The sequence below is a fragment of the Mesoplodon bidens genome (genome assembly GCF_964165515.1).
Source record: "Mesoplodon bidens genome assembly, chromosome: X".
Taxonomy (NCBI): Eukaryota; Metazoa; Chordata; class Mammalia; order Artiodactyla; family Ziphiidae; genus Mesoplodon; species Mesoplodon bidens.
Genome location: NC_138163.1, coordinates 126718828 through 126742657, shown reverse-complemented (window position 1 = coordinate 126742657; position 23830 = coordinate 126718828). Strand labels below are relative to the sequence as shown.

The 23830-nt window shown below is 41.1% G+C and overlaps 1 protein-coding gene across 5 annotated transcripts in view; it reads left to right on the top strand.

The window, feature by feature from the left end:
- Window positions 1-23830, top strand: part of REPS2 (RALBP1 associated Eps domain containing 2) — a 241568-nt gene that overhangs the window by 65739 nt on the left and 151999 nt on the right. For 3 of the 5 annotated variants that reach the window (XM_081223251.1, XM_081223249.1, XM_081223253.1), the window contains exons 2-4: window positions 4716-4839; window positions 17281-17429; window positions 20270-20396. In XM_081223251.1, the coding sequence (XP_081079377.1) occupies window positions 4716-4839; window positions 17281-17429; window positions 20270-20396 (400 nt within the window). The remainder of the gene's footprint in view (window positions 1-4715; window positions 4840-17280; window positions 17430-20269; window positions 20397-23830) is intronic. The other 2 variants (XM_081223252.1, XM_081223250.1) reach the window with 1 other exon arrangement.

Sequence of the window (23830 nt, the reverse complement as noted above, 5' to 3'; positions counted from 1 at the left end):
GAGTCTTAACCACTGGACCACCAGGGAAGTCCCTATTGCTTGATCTGGGTGCTCGTTATGTAGTTGTATTCAATTTGTGAAAACGCATCTAACTACATACCATACACTTATTTGTATGCTTTTCTGTTTGTATATTATGCTTTTCTATAGGGATATACTTCAATAAAAAGCTAAATATATAAATTATTGGAAAAAAGTTTAAGTTTCAAGAGCAACATTTCTTCTAGAAACAAATTCTGATAAGTATTGATGCCTCCTTGTACACCTGAGGAAAACTGACGCACTATTATATGAAAGTCACACTTTAAAAAAGAAACCTGTCCCTGTACAGTAATTTGTGTGAATTCTATTAAAAAATAAAATATGTCACGATGGCCAGGTGAGATATTAGGAAGGATTAAGGCATGGCAGAGGAGAAGATAGCCTTGATTTGGCAGATGGTTCTGTGATAGATGTGGATGTGGTTAGCGTCGAAGTTAAGTTTCTGATTTGGGATATGGAATTGTTGATGCCAGCAACTGAGGCGAGGGCTGCTGGAAGATCTGCAGGTTCAAGGATATGTGGGGAGGGGCAAGTGAGTAGGGCTTATTTAATTTATGTTATGTCTGAGATGGCTTAGGGTGTCCACGTAGAGATGTCCAGTACGGTTTTGGAAAAGTGCATGAAGTATCTGAGTTCTTAGGTTTGGAGAGAGCGGTTTGGTGATCATTAGCATTTGGATGGTCACTGAAGCCTGGGGAAAGAATGAGATTACCAAAGAGCAGTGATTCTCAACCTTGGCTGCACATTAGAATTACCTTGAGAGCTTTACAAAAATACCCATGCCTGGGCCACACCACTGACCAATTAAAGCAGAATCTTTGGGGGTGGAGGCTAGGTCTCTTTATTTTTCAAAAGCTCCTCAGGTTATTCTAATTTGCAGCTAGAATGGGAACAAAATAAACAAGGAGACCAAAAAATTAGACAATGGCATGTTTATGAATGGACACTATTGTGGGCACTACTACTTTAGCCTTCGTGAGGTAAGTACCTGTTTACACTTAAGGGGAGACTGAGGCACAAGAGATAAGCAACTTGCCTTAGGTTATACAGGTAGCCGGTTGGTGCTAGGGCCAGGATTCACACCTAAGTCATTTACTCCAAGAACTGTTCTCTTTACCATAACACCCTATTGCTTCTCCACTCAAGAATGAATCTGGGGCTTCCCTGGTGGCGCAGTGGTTGAGAGTCCGCCTGCCGATGCAGGGGACGCTGGTTCGTGCCCCGGTCCGGGAAGATCCCACATGCCGCGGAGCGGCTGGGCCCGTGAGCCATGGCCGCTGAGCCTGCGCGTCCGGAGCCCGTGCTCCGCAACGGGAGAGGCCACAACAGTAGAGGCCCGCGTACCGCCAAAATAAATAAATAAATAAATAAATAAGCTCTTAATAAATTATTAATATTATTTTTAAAATAAATATTGTCATACCATGTAGAACTGAAATTATACTCATAGGCTTATCTCTTAAAATAGCTGAAAAGAAGTTGAGAAAGATGGAAGGAACTGCAACATCTAGCTAGTCTTTGCTTAACAAACCTTCACTCTCCATCACCCACCACAGCTCCGAACACTGATCAAAGAAATGGGTCCTTTTTCTGCCTACGGATCAGCTACATAATTTACATAGATGTGGATGTGAGGCACGAAGGGGTTAAGTAACTTGCCATAGATCACACATCTAGTAAAAGGCAGGGCCAACGTTCAGAGGGTGTTCTAAAGGTGCACGGTTCTTAGCATATGCTAAGCATTTGGTAACTGTTACAGGAGTGACTCAGCATATATAGCCACTGGATAAAGAGACATCAACATCTTTTTCTTACATATTTTGTTACATGTGTTCAGTGGAGGGGGGGTTCCTTTGTTCTGTATTCTACTTTACTAATTCTCTCAAGTTGCCTTTCTTACAACCAGTGTTCAGAGTAAGGGAATGTGTGCCAGGACAGTGTAGTGGTTAAAAGTGTAGGTTCAGGGCTTCCCTGGTGGCGCAGTGGTTGAGAGTCCGCCTGCCGATGCAGGGGACGCTGGTTCGTGCCCCGGTCCGGGAAGATCCCACATGCCGCGGAGCGGCTGGGCCCGTGAGCCATGGCCGCTGAGCCTGCGCGTCCGGAGCCCGTGCTCCCCAACGGGAGAGGCCACAGCAGTGAGAGGCCCGCGTAACACCAAAAAAAAAAAAAAAAAAAAAAAGAATGAATCTGGGAGGGTTGAGACTTTGGAATGGCAGTGTGAGAAACTCAGCAGATCCTCTTTCCAATGAAACAGCCTCTTAACTGGTAAAAACTGTAAAGGATAATCATTTAAAGTCTCTGGAAATTGACCTGAAGACACAGCAAACGTAGAAACATTTATTCAAGAAAATCTCCTAAATCTTAGTAAGAACAGTGAGCCAGCAGCCTTTGAGCCACGACCTCTTCCTCTCCCCACCCCCACCAGTTCCACATGGTGGAGGCTCTGTTTTCGGTGCATCTAGCCGAGAAGACAGGACTCACTCCCCCCAACCCCAGCTCATAGTTTAGGGCTAGGAGAGGTGGACTGTGGGCTACTGGAAGTACCAGAAGTACCACCAGGAGAAAGAGAGAGAGGGCCAGAAAAATATTTGAAGAAATAATAGCCAAAAACTACCCGAGTTTGATGACAAACACTAGTCTTCACATCCAAGAAGCCCAGCTCTGTCCTGACTCCTTCTGTGGCTGCCAGTCTCACTGTGACTGCAGGCTGGGGTTGCCTGCAGTACAGTGAAAATACCTGGAATGCGGGTGGGAGAGAATGGAAGTAAGGCCAGTTAAAATGCCACAAAGCTTGCTGTTCTTCCTGAGATTCAGCTGTTTTTCTTGAATAAACACTCCCCGGATTGCTGCAGACTTTTGGTTAATTTCCAGAGTTGTGTCCATTTTAGTTGGTTTCTCATTGCTCTGATGGAGGAGAGAATTTTTGGAGACCCTTATTCTGTTATTTTTTGTTGACATCCCAGTTGAATTTTAATAGGAATTTTCTTCAGATTACTTAGTGTCTGTTTATAGTTTGTTCTTAAAGTGTTTGTGAGGTTAATTATAGGAAATCTAAACTCTATCCATAAGACCAACTAAGAATAATAAAAAATGCACAGTGTATCTTTATAGCAGAATATTATGCAGTTGTTAAAGCGGTAATTTTAACTGTGCGCTAGAGAAAAATATTCAGGGGATGATGCTAAATGAAAAGCAAGTTGCAAAATAGTATGTGGTATTCTATTTTCATAAAGTTTGAATAAGCAACAAGAAAAACAGGTGTGTGCTATATATATATGCTGAGAACATTTCTAGAAGAAATGTATAGTGTTTTCCTCTGGGGCACAGGGAGTGGGGGTGCTTCTTACTTCTTCACCCCTACTTACTATTATTTGAACTTTTGAGTATCTGTTACTTTGAAGTAACTTTAAAGAAGTCATTGAAGGGAATTCCCTGGTGGCGTGGTGGTTAAGAATCCGCCTGCCAATGCAGGGGACATGGGTTCGAGCCCTGGTCCCACATGCCGCGGAGCAACTAAGCCCATGCGCCACAACTACTGAGCCTGCGCTCTAGAGCCTGTGAGCCACAACTACTGAAGCCCACGCGCCTAGAGCTTGTGCTCCGCAGCAAGAGAAGCCACTGCGAGGAGAAGACTGCGCACTGCAACTAGAGAAAGCCCGAGCAAAGCAACAAAAACCCAGCGCAGCCCCCCCACAAAAAAAGTCATTGAATATTTAATGTTATTTTTAAACTACCAATAGGGCATATCATGTTAGTTTAAGGTCTGCAAATGAAAGATTGCAATATCTTGATAATATTTGTGTGTATGTTACTTTTTTTTCTCTGAAGTGTGCACTCAAGATGTAATTTTAATGTTTAGGAAATCATTTTGCTTGAGAACTTGAAAAATAATGAACTCAGGTTTCCCCGGTGGCGCAGTGGTTAAGAATCTGCCTGCCAATGCAGGGGACATGGGTTCAATCCCTGGTCCGGGAAGATCCTATATGCCATGGAGCAACTAAGGCTGTGCACCACAACTACTGAGCCTGCTCTCGGGAGCCCGCGAGCCACAACTACTGAAGCTGCGTGCCTAGAGCCTGTGCCCTGCAACGAGAAGCCACCGCCAGGAGAAGACCACGCACCACAACAAAGAGCAGCCCCCACTCACTGCAACTAGAGAAAGCCCATGTGTAGCAACGAAGACCCAACGCAGCCAAAAATAAATAAATTAAATAAATTAATTAATTTTAAAAATCATTAAAAAAAATGAACTCACTTTTAATTTCGATCAACTAGGATAATCCACAAGTAGTGGTTATGACTAATCTGTTCTCTTTTCACCCCAGTGACTTCTAGACTTTAGACTTTGTATGTTACAATCCACCCCCTGAAAAAGTCACTGTTTTGTAAGAAGCTTAACAGCCATCTTTTTGTCACCTTTATTTTTATCTTTGAAAGAGGAGGAATAATCACCCAGTCCTGAAACATCACGCGTAGGTAGAATTGAATTATCCAAATTGAAAACCTCCCTGCAAACTGGAGGAAAAAGAATCCAACCAGCGTGTACCCGTAGGTTCTCCAGGGACTTTTTGATTAGTTACCCCATGAAATCCTTGAGATTTCATAATCTATTTTGTCTCATTTTGCTGTTATGAAATGGAGTTTTCAGCATCCCTTCTCTTGTCTGTTTTCAGATCACAGAACTCTGTGGTGTCAAGCGGGTTGGTTATTTTGGTCCAACACAGTTTTACGTTGCCCTGAAATTAATTGCTGCAGCACAGTCTGGCCTCCCCGTGCGGATAGAGAGTATTAAATGTGGTAAGTATCTCCCATTGATACATTTTATTATCCATGACAGGTTTCCTGTTTGTGAGAACTATTTTTAGTGGGTTTAAGGCCTGTTCTATAAGCATTTGTGGAATTTTTCCTTTCTTCCAACTCTTCTTTAAAGTAAAATAAAACTTACCAGGTATCTTAGTGTTTTTTTTTTTTTAATGAGAAAAAAATTCAGAGAGTGACCTGAGATTAGTTCCTTTTAACTCACTTGCAGTTAAAAATAGATTTCGTTCTTTAGCCGGCAGAGGTTGGGATGGGGATTCTAGAGCCTGTGGCAAAATAATAAGACCGTTTAATTTTCCACTCGAGGAATCTATAATGTCGTTTAAGGCTCTGTTAGGGCTGAGTAACTGGGAGAATTTGAGTGGAACTGCCCCTTCTGTCTCTCTTCTTTCCCTGCCAGGTACATCAGGTATGATCATCTTTTAATCTCCCAATTCCCAAAGCACTATTTTCATGATTGTTAAGTACTCGGGGGCTACCAAAAGTTTTGCAGAATGAATTTATCTTCTCAAAGCTTTGATTTACCATTTTCTTACCTTGCTGTCCCTGCCCCCAACCCACAACATACTTGAGCACTTAAACCAAAAGTAAAGCCCCAAACTCTTAGCATCATTTGCACTGCTTCAGTACTGGTTTTACCAGGCTGTTTAAAGAAGGTGATTATTCAGTGGATGTGCTGAGGTCCTTTTTGAGTTCACTCTGATATGAATTACTTTCCTATGGCCACACAGCTATGCAGGAACTTTGTCTTTTTCCTCATTTTTTTTTTTTTTGTGGTATGGACCCAGCTGCTCTGCGGCACGTGGGATCCTCCCGGACCGGGGCACGAACCCACGTCCCCTGCACCGGCAGGCGGACTCTCAACCACTGCGCCACCAGGGAAGCCCCTCCTTTTCCTCATTTTGAGATAAAAATCACTCAGCTGTTCCTACCTGTTCTCTGAAGTCCCTGGTGGACCTCGATGTGGGTTGAGGATTTATGGTTCGTCCATGACAACCTTGTAGGACAGCTGCAAATAGCAGAGAACATTCTGATCGCTTGACTATGGGAAATGAAGCCTTTTTACACTAACTATCAGGAGGCCGCAATCATCCTGCTAACATTTATTAAAGGCTTAGTGGGTGCCAGACACTGTCTCATTTAGTCCTCATGACATCTACCTAAATTAGATAATTGTGTCAGTTTCCATTGCCTTCGATAAGCTGTGATAACAAGTACCATTGAAATCTCAGTGCCTAATGGAATAAAGGCTCGCTTCCTGCTTTGCGGTGGGTCAGGTTGAGTAACTTGCCTAAGGATTGTAACGTTCTAACCAGGAGCTCAGCCTCCAGTTCCCATGCTCTTCATTGCTATGCAGAGTAGCCTCTTCTGGATGATTCTTTCTGTTTAGTAAGGTGCTGACTCTAATCTGTAATCCTGGATGTTTTCCGAATGGGAAAAAAAAATCTGACCCCCAAAGCATCCCTCAGTATTAGAAAATTTGGTTCCAAAATAGGTTTCATGATGAAGTATTATTTCAGTGGCTGGTTTGGTGTCTAATGGTCACTGCTATCATTCATTTGCTGTGATTAGTTCAATGTTACAGCTCACTGAATTTCAATTTGTGGTAGGCAGTGATAGTTTCCATTCCATTGTAAACGGTCATTAAGCTTTATTGTAGTATCCCCCAACTTCATCTTCTGGAAGAGTTAAGAGCTGCTTTGTTGTATAAAAGAATAAACTTCTGACACCTTTGTTGCTTATATCTGGTTAGACTGAAGTCTTTTACCTGATTTGTGCTCAGATCTACAGCTTAATTTCCTGGAGGGACGGGGTGGAAGGGATGGACTAAGTTATCACTTGTGTAAAGGATTAACCCTTTTCCCAAATACAAGGCTTTCTCCATTGTATTTTATAAATCCTGATGCCGCCTTTTACCTCTGAGGGTTTAAGTATACTCAGAGTTAGTTCCGAATTTCCTTCCTTCATTTAAAGATTTATTAAATGATAGTTATTTGCAGTCAGCATATGTTGCGTAAGGATGAGGGCAAGACTGGGCCAAACTTTGAGCTGCTACTTAGCATTTTCCGATTTGTTGCTTGAAATCCATTAGCTTAATGTTTGATGACACAAACCTTGAAGGCCAAAGAGAATGCTCTCTGAGAACCTAATCTGAAAGGCTACTACCTTTAAAAGGCCCTGTCACCCCCAAGCAGTTGTGAGTCTGCCCCTCCTTTTGTAAGAGTCATACCCTTATTTCATGAATGACATGTGCCTGTGTGTATGTGTGTGTTAACCTGTAACCCCTAGCCGTTCCCATTTTGCTGAATACCCCTACCATATGCAGTTGCTTAAGCCAGGAACTTAAAAGCCATTCTTTTTTTTTTTTGATATTTATTTTTTCTTATTTTTTGGCTGCACTGCACAGCATGTGGGTAGAAGCCCTTCTTTTTTTTTTTTTTTTTTTTGCGGTACGTGGGCCTCTCACTGTTGTGGCCTCTCCCGTTGCGGAGCACAGGCTCCGGACGCGCAGGCTCAGTGGCCATGTCTCACGGGCCCAGTCGCTCCGCGGCATGTGGGATCTTCCCGGACCGGGGCACGAACCCGTGTCCCTTGCATCGGCAGGCGGACTCTCAACCACTGCGCCACCAGGGAAGCCCTAGCAGCCCTTCTTGATTCCCCCCTTTCCCTCATTCACAATATAATCCATCAAAATCCACTGCCCATTCCCTCCATGTCTCTGCCTCTGCTGGACCAGGCCACCTGCAGCCACACCTGAGCACCACGATGATTTTGTCATTGGTTTCTTGGCCTTCTCTCTTCTCTACTCCAGTCTCTTTTCCCACACAGCGGTAAGAGTGATCTTTTCAAAATAGCCACCAGATCATTTTATCCAGCTTCTTGAAACCCTCCCAGTGGTTGCTTGTTGTACATAGTGCTATGTTCGGAGTCCCTACACTGATCTCTAAGGCCCTGCATAACCTAGTCTCTGCCTACTTCTCCGTCCTCATCTCAAACCTCTTCTTCTTGCTTGCAGTCTGTCCCCCAGCCTCACTGGCCTTCTAGCCATTTCTGGGCCACCTCTTTTCCTGTTGTAGGAAAGACTATATGTTATGTCGACGTGTTGGGTCTGTTTTCCCCTCTCTCCTTCCCATGCTGGCTCCTCCTCCTTATTCTTCAGGATTCCGAGGCTGTCCCCACCATCCTATCTAAAGTATGTCCTGTCAGATTAATTCATCAACAAAGGAACCAGCATGTAGTAAAGCTGGTTCAAGAAAGTCAGAAGTATTTATAGTCATGGAAAGAAAGAATGCTGGAATAAGATTGCTAAATTACATATAAAATTGATTAATGCCCTACAGCACAATAAAACTGTAACTGGATTATTATACTGTTTTCTAAGATAAAATTCATTTGCATTGCTGTCAGACAAGAAGTATTTGTTAGCTAACAGTTTTCTGCAAGTTAATATCTACCCTTTCAGTATTGTAAAATGCCTAATCAAGAGTAAATAGTAACTTAAAAAGCACACATCCTTAGGGAATGAGGTACTCCTTGGATGGGCCCTAATGCTAGATAATGTGGCAGGCCCCTCCCTACTTTATTCTCTCTCACTGCCTGCTCCTTCATAGGACTTTTATCAGAGTTTGTAAATACTCCTTTACAGGTTTGACAAGTTTTTTGTCTGTCTTCCTCAGCAGTCTGCAAGTCCAAGGGGAAGGGAGGGGCATCTGGTAATCCCTGCACTGAGGGGCCTTGTGGGTACTCAGGGCATGTTTGTTGAATGAATGAATGAATGAATGACTGAATGATTGAATGAATGAAGACATAAATGCCTATGCATGGGGAGTGAGTCTTAATCAGCTGCCACTCTTTAAACTCAAACATTTGGAATTCAGGTTCACCTGGAACTCCTGAGGGATGCCTACAGAAGTCATCTTTCTCAGGCTTTGATTCCCACCCTCGTCTGCACTTGAGAATCATCTAGGTAACTTTAAATGCAAAATAAAAAATACAAGTACCTGGGGCCACCTGCAGAAATTATCATTAAATTAGTCTCAGGGGTGTGGTCTGAGCGTGGGGGGGTTTTCAGAGCTCCCCAGGTGATTCTTCTGTGGAGCCAGGGTTCATAGTGACTTCTAAAGACAGCTGGGTGGAGTATTTTCAGGAGCTTTGCTTAAGCTCTGAGTACAGATTTGGTCACATCAGGGCCTGAACTGGGGGTAGGCAAGAGGCGCCCAGGGTGTATAACTAACTGTAGGGGATGCTCGCTCCCCGGGCCCTGCAAGTGCTGACACTGCCTTTCCAGGGCCCTGAGAGGGCTGGCCCCAGGCTTCTCTCTGGCCTCACCCTAGTGGGAGCTGGGGCAACACGTTTGGTGAAAGCTGACTTAGAAGGGCGGACGGCGGGTGTGAAGTTCGGGGCCAGCAGAGAATTCCTGCAGAGGAAACCACGGGCGAACATTTGCCCTGGGAGCTCCTGTACCTTCCTCCTTTCCGAAGACAGGCCAAGAGTGGGTGTGAGGACCGAGGGAAGGTGTAGCAGGGTCAAGAGTAGGGTTTTGAAGCTTTTTGGTGCCATGGGCCCCTTTGGCAGTGTGAAGCTTGTGGACCCCTTCTTGGGATAATGTTTTTGTTTTTTTTTAAATTTTTATTGGAGTATAGTTGCTTTACAATGTTGTGTTAGTTCTGCTGTACAGCAAAGTGAATCAGGTATATGTATACATATATCCCCTCATTTTTGGATTTCCTTCCCATTTAGGTCACCACAGAGCAGTGAGTAGAGTTCCCTGTGCTATACAGCAGGTTCTCATTAGTTCTCTATTTTATACATAGTACTGTATCTATGTCAATCCCAATCCACCAATTCGTAGCCCCCCCCACTTCCTCCCCTTGGTAGCCATACGTTTTTTTCTCTACATCTGTGTCTCTGTTTTGGAGTAATATTTTAAATGTGTACAACGATGTGGGATTATAAAGGAAACCAATTAAAACTGACCCTTGAACAACTGGAGGGTTAATCCATGTATAATTTATAGTCGGCCCTCCGTATCCGCGGTTCCTCCACATCCATGGACCCAGCCAACCGCAGACCGTGTAGTTCTGTAGTATTTACTCTTGAAAAATATCTGCGTATAAGTGGACTCACAGTGTTCAAAGCTACGTTGTTCAAGGGTCAACTGTATTTTGAAATTAAAACTGAGATATTTAAAAAAGTTGTTATATAGCAATATACATGCTTCTTTATTAATGTATTAAATAAAAGATCTGTGATCCAAATAACTAGCATACTTTCAGAACAGTGATGAACATAAACAGTACTTCAGGATGTCCACAGCAACTGTAATGTGATATAAAAATATCTGATTTCGGCGGGTGACAAAGTTGCAAACACTGCTAACGATATTACAGCAGTTAATTGCTTACATTCATAATTGAAAGAAATGCTAACTTATGGTTAGGGTAGGGAGAATAAAGATGTAATTTACTTTCTTATCCAACATGACAGACCCCTTGATTTTTTTCCACAGCCCCTTTAAAGGGGAGTCTCTGAACCCCAGTAGTGCAATAATGTGATTCATGTGGCTTCTAGGGCTGTGTTCCTCATTCCTGACCTGGTGGTAGTCTGGCACAGTCTATAGGGAAAGGAGAAAGAATTAGGACAAAGGAGTGAGTTATTTATAAAAGGAAATGTGTTCAATTTTAAGATGGTTTTTTTGGTTTCCTTTTGTTAAATGCTCTTTTATGAAATTGATAATGGATAATTGTAACTTACCATCACCCCTCCAAAAAAATTATAAGATCAGCCTTCCCACACCAGCCTTCACCTGCTCATCTAGGTATCTAGCTTCCCATTTCCAACTTAGCAACAAGTTTTTCCAAATTAACAGGTGGATAGTGCAGGTAGGCGATTATAAGGCTTTGATCAACCCAGGTTTGGGTTAGTGAGACCAACCTGATGTTTTTCCAAAGTAACTTAAGGAAAATGTGTGGGTTCGGCTTCACTTTGGAATTACTGAACATCGTTGTCATTAATTTTTGTTAACCTGTAAGTAACTGGTATAAATGAATAGGTGACAAAAAGTAGTGGGAAGAGAAGGGAGCCCCAGGAGGCCAGGAGTGTTGTTAAGGCTGTAGCTCTGCCGCCATTTTGCTGCATGAGTAAGACAAGACCCACCCTCCCCTTCTTGGGCTCAGTTCCTCACCTGTAAGATGTGGATAATTCCAGTAGATTTTCTCTAGACCATTTCCCCCTCTGAAACGCCACAGTTTCAGCCTGAATGTTCAAACCTGCAATACAAAGACTATTTTAATTTTCAGGATGACAGTGTAGCCTAGTGGCTAAGAGTGTAGGCCCTAGCAGTAGACTACCTGATTTTGAATCCCTGCTCCATCACTCTTTATTTGTGTACCCTCAGGCAAGTTTCTTAATCTCTTTGAGCTTAAATGGCTCCCGTGGAGAAAGGGGTGTACCAATAGTAGCTGCCTTGTAGTGTTTTTTGGCCAAGCATCTAAACTGTGCTGTCTCATATGGTAGTCACTAGCCACGTGCGGCTGGCTACTGAGCGTTAAAAATGTGTGTAGTGCGAGTGAGGAATTGAATTTTTAATTAAATTAATAATTAATTTAAATTATTTAAAATGTAAATTAAAAACTCAAGTAATGTAAAATATTTTTCCACTAAATGCAACTGTATTGTTTTAGTAAGACTACATTTTACTTGAACCACTGTATTGTGTAACACAGGGGTCAACAAACTTTCCCTGTAAAGGGCTAGGTAGTGGATATTTTGGGCTTTGTGAGCCATGTGGCCTTTGTTGCAAATATCCAACTCTGCCCCAGAACTGTGAAAGCATAAGTGGACAATACGTAAACAAAAGAGTGTGGCTGTGTTCCAGTGAAACTATTTATGGACATTGAAATTTGTATTTCATAATTTTCACGTCCTGAAATATTTTTCTTTTGATGTTTTCCAAACATTCAAAAATGTAAAACCCATTCTTTTTTTTAATGGTAATACTATTTTTTAAAACTGAAGTATACCTTGATGTACAATATTATGTAAGTTACAGGTATACGGTATAGTGATTCACAATTTTGTAAGGTTATATTCCATTTATAGTTATTATAAAACATTGGCTATATTCCCTCTGTTGTACAATACATCCTTATAGCTTACTTTGTGCATAATAATAGGCAGCAGGTTGAACGTGGTCCATAGGTATATCCCCAAGATAAATGAATTCATGTCTGTCAAAAACCATCTATAAGAATGTTCACAGCAGCTATATTCCTAATGGCTCCAAACTGGAAACAACCCAAATGTTCATCACAGGAGACTGGATTTAAAAAATTTCAATATATTCATAAAAAATGAATTATTCCATAGCAATGAAAAAGAATGAATTATGTCTTTGGATGATTATGTGGTGCATTGGATGATTATCACAGACAAAGTGTTGGTCAGAGAAGGTGGTCACAAAGATTAATATTGTATGATACCATTTTGTGAAGTTCTATAATGGCAAAGGTAATCTGTGGATTTAGAAATTAGAATAGGTTGTTAAGTGGGACAAGGCGAGGGGATTAACTAGAAAGGGATATGAAGGCAAATTCTATATGATGGAAATGTATCTTAATTTGGGTGTTTGCTATGAGCTTATATATACATTTGTATAAACCCACGCACATATGGCCAACTTATCTTTGATAAAGGAGGCAGGAATGTACAGTGGAGAAAGGACAGCCTCTTCAATAAGTGGTGCTGGGAAAACTGGACAGGGACATGTAAAAGTTTGAGATTAGATCATTCCCTAGCACCATACACAAAAATAAGCTCAAAATGGATTAAAGACTTAAATGTAAGGCCAGAAACTATCAAACTCTTAGAGGAAAACATAGGTAGAACACTCTATGACATAAATCACAGCAAGATCCTTTTGGACCCACCTCCTAGAGAAATGGAAATAAAAACAAAGATAAACAAATGGGACCTAATGAAACTTCAAAGCTTTTGCACAGCAAAGGAAACCATAAACAAGACCAAAAGACAACCCTCAGAATGGGAGAAAATATTTGCAAATGAAGCAACTGACAAAGGATTAATCTCCAAAATTTATAAACAGCTCATGCAGCTCAATAGCAAAAAAACAGACAACCCAATCCAAAAATGGGCAGAAGACTTAAATAGGCATTTCTCCAAAGAAGATATACAGACTGCCAACAAACACATGAAAGAATGCTCAACATCATTAATCATTAGAGAAATGCAAATCAAAACTACAATGAGATATCATCTCACACCAGTCAGAATGGCCATCATCAAGAAATCTAGAAACAATAAATGCTGGAGAGGGTGTGGAGAAAAGGGAACACTCTTGCACTGCTGGTGGGAATGTGAATTGGTACAGCCACTATGGAGAACGGTATGGAGGTTCCTTAAAAAACTACAAATAGAACTACCATATGACCCAGCAATCCCACTACTGGGCATATACCCTGAGAAAACCATAATTCAAAAAGAGACATGTACCAAAATGTTCATTGCAGCTCTATTCACAATAGCCCGGAGCTGGAAACAACCTAAGTGTCCATCATCGGATGAATGGATAAAGAAGATGTGGCACATATATACAATGGAATATTACTCAGCCATAAAAAGAAACGAAACTGAGCTATTTGTAATGAGGTGGATAGACCTAGAGTCTGTCATACAGGGTGAAGTTAGTCAGAAAGAGAAAGACAAATACCGTATGCTAACACATATATACGGAATTTAAAAAAAAAAATGTCATGAAGAACCTAGGGGCAAAACGGGAATGAAGACGCAGACCTACTTGAGAATGGACTTGAGGATATGGGGAGGGGGAAGGGTGGACTGTGACAAGGCGAAAGAGAGGCATGGACGTGTATACACTACCAAACGTAAGGTAGATAGATAGTGGGAAGCAGCCGCAGAGCACAGGGAGATCAGCTCGGTGCTTTGTGACCGCCTGGAGGGGTGGGATGGGGAGGGTGGGAGGGAGGGAGATGCATGAGGGAAGGGATGTGGGAACAGATGTATATGTATGACTGATTCACTTTGTTATAAAGCAGAAACTAATTAAAAAAATAAATAAATAAACTTTAAAAAAAAAAAAAAAAAAAGTCTTCAGGTGGTACACTTAAGCTTTATATAAATCATCCCTCCATACAAAATACTTACGTAATTTAAGAAGAAATCAGTTAGTTGTTAACATTTAACATTATAGTATTTCTTAGTCAAATCCAGATTTCTGGCCATAATGGTCCATATTCCTTCATAGCAACCATCAGCCAAACTGTGCTGTTCCAGTAGGGTAGCCAGTAGCCACACTACTGTGGCGCCTGAGTGCCTGAAATGTGGTGTATCTGAATTGAGGTCTGTGGTACAGGTAAGTACACATGGGGGTTTGAAGCATTAGTCTGAAAAAAGAATGTAAACTATTATATTAATTTTTATCTTGATCACATGCTGTAATCTATAACATTGGGTTAAAATATACTAAATTAATTTCACCTGTATCTTTTGTGCTTTTTTCAACTTCAAAAATTTTAATTGTGACAAAATATATAGAACATAAAATTTACCATCTTCACCATTTTTAAGTGTACAGTTCAGTAGTGTTTAGTATATTCACGTTGTTGTGCGACCAATCTCCCCACCTTGCAAAATGGAAACTCCGCCCCCCTTAAACAACTCCCCACTCCCCTTCACCCCGGGCCCCTGGCACCCACCATTCTACTTTCTGTTTCTATGAGTTTGACGATTGATCCCTCATGTAAGTGAAACGATGCAGTATTTGTATTTTTGTCACTGGCTTCTTTACTTAACATTTTTTTTGGTAATGTAGCTACTACACAATTTACAATAATATATGTGGCTGACATTATATTTCCAGTGGACAGCGTGGGAGGACACTGTACAGCAGCTGCCACTTTGTAATTTGCCATTTGTTACTGCATTTATGCTGCTTATGTTTCTTTTAATGGATTGAGGAGATTGAAGTATTTCTTATATTCATGGCTCCATCAAACATGGGAAAACAAAGGATTTTTTCCCTTAGAGGGTCACATGTATAAAAAAGGAGAGGCATAGTTTTCTTTGTGGAAGGGAAAAATAGTCATTTCTATTTAATATACAAAGCATTTCTGTGTTCAAAGAATACAACATAAGATGCCATTATGAAACAAATGATTGCTGTGCTCATTGTGTCCTTGGCCCCTATCAGTATTTCATTTGAACTCTTGATGTGTTTCCTGGTATTAATTCAGTTTGGGAGAAAAGATTCTAAACAACTACTACAAATAAATCTTCTCCTGTGATTACTTGACATAAATCACTGGATAGCAGGTACTTTACTGTTTAATTTTCTAATAAAGTTGCACTATTAAATTTGGTGTACACATGACTAGGAAACAACATTTAGGCTGAACATCGACAAACTAGAGTTTTACTTTTCACTTTTTAAAAGCTTGCAGCATTAAAAGAAAAAAGCTTGCAGCAGCTTAAGAAAAATAGCACCTTCATTAAACTTTTCAATGATAGGGATATCATTAGATATGGTTACAATTCTGTTAAGTGAGAATTGTTTAAAACCTTGTAAACAAAGAAAGTACCAGAGAAATTCAGCTGTATTTTGTCTTTTGCTATCTGGGGGGAGGGAGGTTCTTTCCCAGGTGAACAGTTCTGGAGAAATGCCATAGCCAGGGAAGGAGAATGTGTGACGTGACGGTGTCCTAAAGGACAGCTGGGGGCTCTAGTGTAATAGTTGATATTCATCAGCTGGGTTTGTGTTCCATTGTTCCCAGAGTTATCTGTTGAACACCAGTGAAACGCTGGTCAGGGAGCTTACAAATGCCAAGCATTTACTTCTTTTCTCCCTCAAATAGGGCTTGGAAGTAGCATCATCCTCTCATGGGCAGATTAGAGTGCAAGTTATTTTATGTGATCTCATTCCATGTTTTTTAGATCCTTTTTGCAGACTGAGCTGAAACAAATACCTTTCTGAGAAGAGAACCATAGGATTAGCTGATATTTGATTTACTAAGAATCTAGACTTTCTTTTTTCTTGCCTTTTTTCTTTTGAAGTCCATTCCTGCCTTGAGTGTTGGAGAGCTGCCATGGTTAGGGAAGAGTAAAATATTAAAAATGGTGGCCATCCTGTCTTTAGAGGAAAGTCTTGTTTTAATTTTCCAGATTGGTTATTCTATTTATGTCTCTTGGGCCCTTGACTGATTGATCACGCAGGGATTTGTCATATTGCCTACTTCTTTAAATCAAATGTGGACATAGCAACTAAAAATAAACATGATGTGGATATTAGAGAACCAGGGGCCTTCTTTGCCTGGGGAGCTGGGATACTGCTTGCTGTTGCTAAGAGGTTTTCTGGCTTTAGCACAGCTTCAATCATTGGAAGTGCAGCTGTGTTTTTGGAAGAGGGAGCTAAGGGAAGGCAGAGGCACACTGATGAGTATTACCCCGAACAATGGATCCAGATGCAAATCATTATGCCTAATCCAGAATATTATACCCATTTTTGGCATTCTTGTGCTGTGTTGTATGTGATTTGCTGTGTTGAGAACTAGAAGTGTGCCAAAGTATCATTTCTGTTTTCAGAATAGTTTTGTTAGAAATTTGAAAGCTAAGTAAATATACCAGACAGTTGGGTTTCAGCTCTTTGTGGCATAGAGTGTAGCTAATGGTTTTGACAGTAGAATCTGACTGAACGTTGGACTGATTGCTCTAACTTTATACCATTTTCCTTATTCCATTATGAAAAGACAACTGGAGATTGAGTGTGAAAATTCTTTAAGCAATGACATAAAGTGAGAAAGTGTTGTATGCAGTAAGTTTGTCCTGGGAATGAGGGGCCTTTCTGTAGGTCAGCAGCCCTGGCTGGTGAAGAGCCAGCTCTGCCACAGATGAGCTGTGTCTCCTTAGCTCCTTCTGGTCTGTTTCCACATCTATAAAAGGAGGCTAATGATCATCTTACTGTAGTGAGTTGTGAGGATTAAATGAGTTAATATCTGCAGGTCTTAATACAGTGTCTGGCATATAATAAGCACTATATATGTTCTGCCTGCTACTGTTTGTCACTTGATACTGATTTCTACGATGTCACATCCTTTATCTTGGTGCAGAACTGAAGGCTGAAGTGGGAGATCTGTCCAAAACCTGAATTTGTTCTGCGATGATTCAACAGCATTTAAAAATGTTGAGCCAGGATACCGTGTTAAACTGTAGCATTTTTCTATTATGACATTATTATAGGAGTCCTCATTGTGTTGAAATCAAATTTAATCTATATTTAGTGTTCTGGAATTTTTCCTCAAAAGTGACTCATCTTTTGGCCATTGAGTTCCCTTTTTTGCAGTTTTCAAATAAAGTCTCACTTGAGCTTCTCTGATTCTGCTCCTAAAGAACTGCCGCTGCCTCGCTTTATGATGTCAAAAACTGATGCTGAGATCCGGTTTGGGAACATGGCTGAGCTCCATGGAACTAAAGTTCAGATTCCATATTTAATCACAGAAAAAAATACCTTCAAAAGAATGGATGATGAGGATAAACAGGTAAATAGTCTGATCAGACATGTCTGTTTGCTTTTGACCATGAATCCTCTCACAGAGCAGTGCCTCTTAGCTGCTGTCAAGCTTCCAGTGAATTGCACCATCTGGGTTACAATTATAGACTTGGAAGTGAGCCAGTAAAGTTTCCGTGTAGCAAGAAGAGGCTGATGCATAGAAATTACCATGAGCCACCTATGGGCCGTTCAGAGCTTACTTTAATGTAGAATTGTGTCTCAAGTAAGGCTACTGATTTAACACACTTATTTGATGTCTCTAATCACCATTTCCAAATGGGTTCTTCGAAATGTAACTTCTAGGAGTTTTTAATAAGTCCTTTCTTCCAAAAAAACCTGGAGAAAAGGTTTCTCTGGTTAAATATGTTTGGAGAATGCTGTTTCATGGCCTATTCTTGGGGGAAAGGCTAAATACTCAGTCTTAGACGTTCACAGTGCACATTAGCACAGTAAAGGCCCTGAGAAGTCCTGCAATAAAGAGACCTGGAGATCGGCATGTATTAACTTCTTTTACCAGGGAATCCCTTCTTGGGGAGCATGTTTAGAGTGCCATGTTGGGAAATGCTGCCATTACATGTGTAGCCGGAACAAGAATAGGGTGGACGGACTTTTAAAATTAGACCACTATTTGCAATAGTCAGATAGTGACTGGTAGAGACCAAAGTGTAAATTCCAGATGAGTGAGCTGATCAAGAAGAGGTAAAATAGACTTACACATTAGTGAACCCTCAGGGCATCAATGTACATCCCATACTTCCAATGAAGATAAGATACTGAATTATGCATAAAAGTCAAATTATATTCAATTATAGTATCTTTTATAAGGAAGAAAAATCTGTTATGTTTAGGAAGAACAATCAAAATTTTTTCAAATGCAAGACAATTAAAGGATTAAGTCGGAAAACTAATGTATATGGCTCACCCTGATAATGCTGGATATTTGAGGTATCGTTGCAGAAGTTTCATATTTAAGTTAGGTGTAGCATGTTCTGTTGCTTTCATAATTCTCATGTTTTAAACTAGTTCTTCAGGGATTGATTGATTGATTGATTTGATTTGATTTTTTTTAGGGATTTAGATATAAAGGTGTACAGGCGCATACCTTGGAGGTAGTGCGGGTTCGGTTCCAGACTGCCACAATAAAGCGAGTCACACGACTTTTTGGTTTCCCAGTACATACAGAAGTTACATTTACACTATACTGTAGTCTACTAAGTGTGCAAGAGCATTAGGGCTAAAAAAAACCCCCAACGTATATACCTTAATTAAAATACTTTATTGCTAAAAACTTCTGTCATCTTAGCAAGTAGTAGTAGCATCAAAGATCACTGATCACAGATTACCTTAAAAATACAATAGTAATGAAAAAGTTTGAAATATTGTAAGAATTACCAAAATGTGACACAGAGACGTGAAGTGAGCAAATGCTATTGGAAAAATGGTGCCAATAGACTTGCTCGATGCAGCGTTGCCACAAACCTTCAATTTGTTAAAAAAAAAAAAGTAATACCTGTGAAGTGCAATAAAATGAGGTATGGCTGTATCAGAATCTTCAGCCAATACCCTTTGGCATGTTTTCCCACCAGCATTTGGAGAGGAATGAGGGTCCACTATCCCAGGATGGTTGGATGCCCTGGGAACTTTCCAGGCCCATCCCCTGGCTGTGCGATTGAGGACACATCCTTTCACTTCAGGCTGGGCTTATGCTAGGCCCACCCAGTCTGTGGGTGTGCGCTTACAATTCAAAGCAAATATTGTTTTCTTTTACTTGAAAAAGAGTACTTGATTAGTATCTCAGATTGCATTATTATTATTTTTGTGACTAAGAGCACCTATATAGTCTCTATATTGATGAAAAGTACTGTTTCCTTATTACTTGGGTGTTCCAAAGTTACCAGTCTATTGGTAGCATTAAAAGAAAAAAAAAAAAGGAGGAAACCCAGTAGCCAAGTAAGAAGGTTGCTTGTCTTGCCTGGGGTCCTACATAAAGTTCACATTCGAGTTGAGATTTGAATTGTAGTTTATTAAAGCTCCATCCTAGTGTTTAGGAATAGGCTAGTTGGAGTGGTTTACCCATAATGAATTGTTTTGCAATTTCTCAGTATAAAAAAAAAGCTGGGGCCTCCCTGGTGGCGCAGTGGTTGAGAGTCCGCCTGCCGATGCAGGGGATACGGGTTCGTGCCCCGGTCTGGGAGGATCCCATATGCCGCGGAGCGGCTGGGCCCGTGAGCCGTGGCCGCTGGGCCTGCGCGTCCGGAGCCTGTGCTCCGCAACGGAAGAGGCCACAACAGTGAGAGGCCCGCATACCACAAAAAGAAAAAAAAAAAAAAAAAAAAAAAAAAAAAAAAAGCTGGCATTTTACTTTGGCTAGCCAGCTCCCAGAATATTTAGCATTAACCATTTAAAATATTAAAAAAATATCCACATTGTTGGAAGACTTGATAAGTGTAAATCCAGGAAATAGAAGCCTTTATTAATGAATGAAAATTGAATCTATTCACGAAGAGATCAAAATTGGGGACTATGAATGTTATTTCATGTGATCAGTGTCTTTCGTTTCCCCAAGGAAAATATTATTGGAGTAACTGGAAGTGTTTCAGGCTTGTTTTAGTAATTTAGGTAACTGAGCTCTGGCGAGACTGTTCTCTGGGAGACTTTTGAATCCTCAGACACTGCTTTTTAACCAAGCTGCGTTTCTGAGAAAACATCTCCTCCATTTATTAAAGCAGCCTGCTTACTGGCAGTAGAGTTGTTATACTTCATAACTGCAGCTCAGAGCGCCAGGCTCCTTGAGTGATCGTCTCTGAACTCTGCTCTGGTTCTTTGAAGCAGGAAACGCAGTCTCCCACGATGTCACCCCTCGCCTCCCCTCCTTCTTCCCCGCCTCAATACCAGAGGGTGCCCTTGAGCCATGGCTACAGCAAACTGCGGAAAAGCACGGAGCAGATGCATCCAGGTAAGAGGCCAGCTGTCCCAGGCAGTGTCTTAGAGGCTCCTTCATCTATCGGGCAGCAACGCCACCAGCTGCTCAGTCTCCTGACTTAATTACCCTGGCTTTGGAGACAGGGCTCAATTTAATTTTATACTCTCAAGCAAGGTTCAAAAAAATATAAAATGAAATCTGTGTTAGTAATGCCTTGTTTTCTGTCCTACAAACTAGTTCATCTTTAGACTTGTAGATAATGATTCAATCCTTCATATACAAATTTTATTACACAAGAACATAGCACATGAAGGATTTGTATTATTTTGGAATTGTTATTCCTTTCTGCAAACCTACCAAACATATTTATATGATAACTGCTCTTATGAAACTACTTAAAAAATAGAACTCTGCAGAAGAGTTGATTCAACCTTTAAAGACTGAGCACATAAATGAAAATATTTAGCTCTTGTGTTTGGGAATAAGAATAAGGGAAATGCCAGGGGAGGCATTGTGCTCAGGTGTGTGAAGTGCCCAGTTGTGGGGTTGCCTGCTTGCTCACATTTGCCCTGTGCTGGCCATGTTAGTGATAGAATATGTTACTTGCTTCTGAGAATGACTTGCAGAGTTGACTCCCTAGGCTGCAATGCTTAAAGCTCCATAAATTCACTGCAGCATCTTGTCCTTGTGGGGCTCAGGTTCCTAGTTTAAGATATGACCAACTAAAGGTATTCTAGAATTGGATATCCATAACTCCCCCCCTCCCCGCCTTTTTAAAAAATTCTGTGAGCTGTAACTGAAAGTGACCCAGTTTCTGTAGGTTTTTGCTGCATTGAAAATAGTGGTGACTTCTAGAGGGACACAGATAAAAAAAAAACTGTGCTAGGCTGGACTAAAGAGAGGCTATAATCTTGCCGAGAGAAGCAGGTGTAGCATGATGGAAAAATCTTTTGATTGGAATCAGAAGGTGAGGGTTTATGTGACTAGCTATGTGACCTTGGGCAAGCCACTTACTGCTCTGAACCATGATTTTCCTCTCCTCTTTTAAAATGGAGTAATAGTATCCTATAGGGGTGTTGTGAGGATAAGCGAGAGCATGAGTATAAAATCTGATTGGAAATTGAATCCTATGCAAATGCAAGATAACGTTGTTGGGGGATAGGAAAGAAAAATCACTCCCCTGGAGCCTGAGTGTCCCATTGGTGTCTGAAACAAAACAGGGTTGCGAATTCTTCATTTTCCTTATAGTCTCTCCTGCCGAATTTCCCTATTTTTAGAAGTGGGTTTTTTTTCTTAATTTCATCTGGGTTTGGAAATTGGAGTCCTATGCCTAGCATGGCGCCTAGTTTTTGGATTTTAATTCACAGGTGAGTCGTATTTTGTTCTACCGAGTCACCAGGTTCTACTCTTTTTTCTGATATTCCTTAAACAAACCTGTCTGTACCAGCTCTCTCTGCTTCATGCTCCATTTTCTCCTCATTCCATTCAAATTGGGCTTTCATTCCCCCAGTGGCAAGGAAATGACCTGCTTCTCTCCTTCGCTCTTTTAGCGGTGTTTGTCAAGGTTGTCCATGCTTTCATTCTTTCTTAGCCTTTTTTTAAAAAAAAGTGAGGTAAAATTTACATATGATAAAATGCACACATTTAAAATCTTCAATTTGAGGGACTTCCCTGGCGGTCCGGTGGTTAAGACTTCGCCTTCCAGTGCAGGGGTGTGGGTTTGATCCCTGGTCAGGGAGCTAAGATCCCATATGCCTTGGGGCCAAAACCAAACCAAAACAAAACAAAAAACCGAAAAAAAACCATCCCAAAACATAAAACAGAAGCAATATTGTAACAAATTCAATAAAGACTTTAAAAATGGTCCACATCAGGACTTCCCTGGTGGCGCAGTGGTTAAGAATCTGCCTGCCAATCCAGGGGACACGGGTTCGAGCCCTGGTCCGGGAAGATCCCACATGCTGCAGAGCAGCTAAGCCCGGGCGCCACAACTACTGAGCCTGTGGGCCACAGCTACTGAAACCCGTGTGCCTAGAGCCCATGCTCCGCAACAAGAGAAGCCACCGCAATGAGAAGCCTGCGCACTGCAACGAAGAGTAGCCCCCGCTCGCCACAACTAGAGAAAGCCCACGCATAGCAGGAAAAACCCAACACAGCCAAAAATTTTTTTAGAAAAAGGTCCGTATCAAAAAAAGTCTTTAAAATAAAATAAAATCTTCAATTTTAGTTTTAACAAATGGATATACTCATGTATCCACCACTTTGATCATGAATAAAATATTTCCCTACCATATGATCCAGCAATTCCACCCCTGAGTATATATCTGAAGAAAATGAAAGCGCAAATTTGAAAAAATACATGGACCCCAGTGTTCATAGCAGCATTATTTACAATAGCCAAGGTATGGAAGCAACCTAAGTGTCCATCAACAGATGAATGAAGAAAGAAGATACACATACATACATACACACAATAGAATATTACTCAGCCATAGAAAAGAATGAAATTCTGTCATTTGTAGCAACGTGGATGGACCTAAAAAGGGAATTACGCTTAGTGAAATAAGTCAGACAGAGAAAGACAAATACTATATGTTATCACTTATATGTGGTATCTAAAAAATAAAATAGATGAATAAATATAACAAAACAGAAACCTGGGCTTCCCTGGTGGTGCAGTGGTTGAGAGTCCGCCTGCTGATGCAGGGGACATGGGTTTGTGCCCTGGTCCAGGAAGATCCCACATGCCACGGAGCAACTAGGCCCGTGAGCCATGGCTGCTGAGCCTGCACGTCTGGAGCCTGTGCTCCGCAACGGGAGAGGCCACAACAGTGAGAGGCCACAACAGTGAGAGGCCCGCGTACAGCAAAAAAAAAAAAAAAAACAAGACAGAAACCTACTCACAGATATAGAGAACAAACTAGTGGTTGCAGGGTGGGGGAGTAGGGGACTAAGAGGTACAAACTACTATGTAGGAAATACATAAGCTACAAGGATATATTGTACAGCACAGGGAAATACAGCTATTATTTTATAATAACTTTAAATGGAATATAATCTATAAAAATACTGAATCACTATGCTGAAATTAATACTGTAAATCAACTATACTTCAATAAAAAAAGTAGTCTGCCTGACATTAAAACCAACATTTCCATCACCTCAGAGATGCCCCTTTCCAGTCACTCCCTCCCCTCCCGTGCCCCCCCAATGCAAACATAGTTCTGATTTTTATCATCGTAGACTAGTTTTGCTTTTTCTAGAACCTCATAGAATGGAATCATATTGAATGACCATACTCTCGGGTATCTTTCCCTCAGCATAGTGGTTAAGATTCTCCATGGCGTAGTGTCTCAATAGTTTGTTACTTTTTATTACCCAGTATTGTCCCATTGTATGAATGTATCATGGTGTGACGATCCATTCTTCTGTTGATGGACATTTAGGTTATTTCCAGGGTTTGGCTG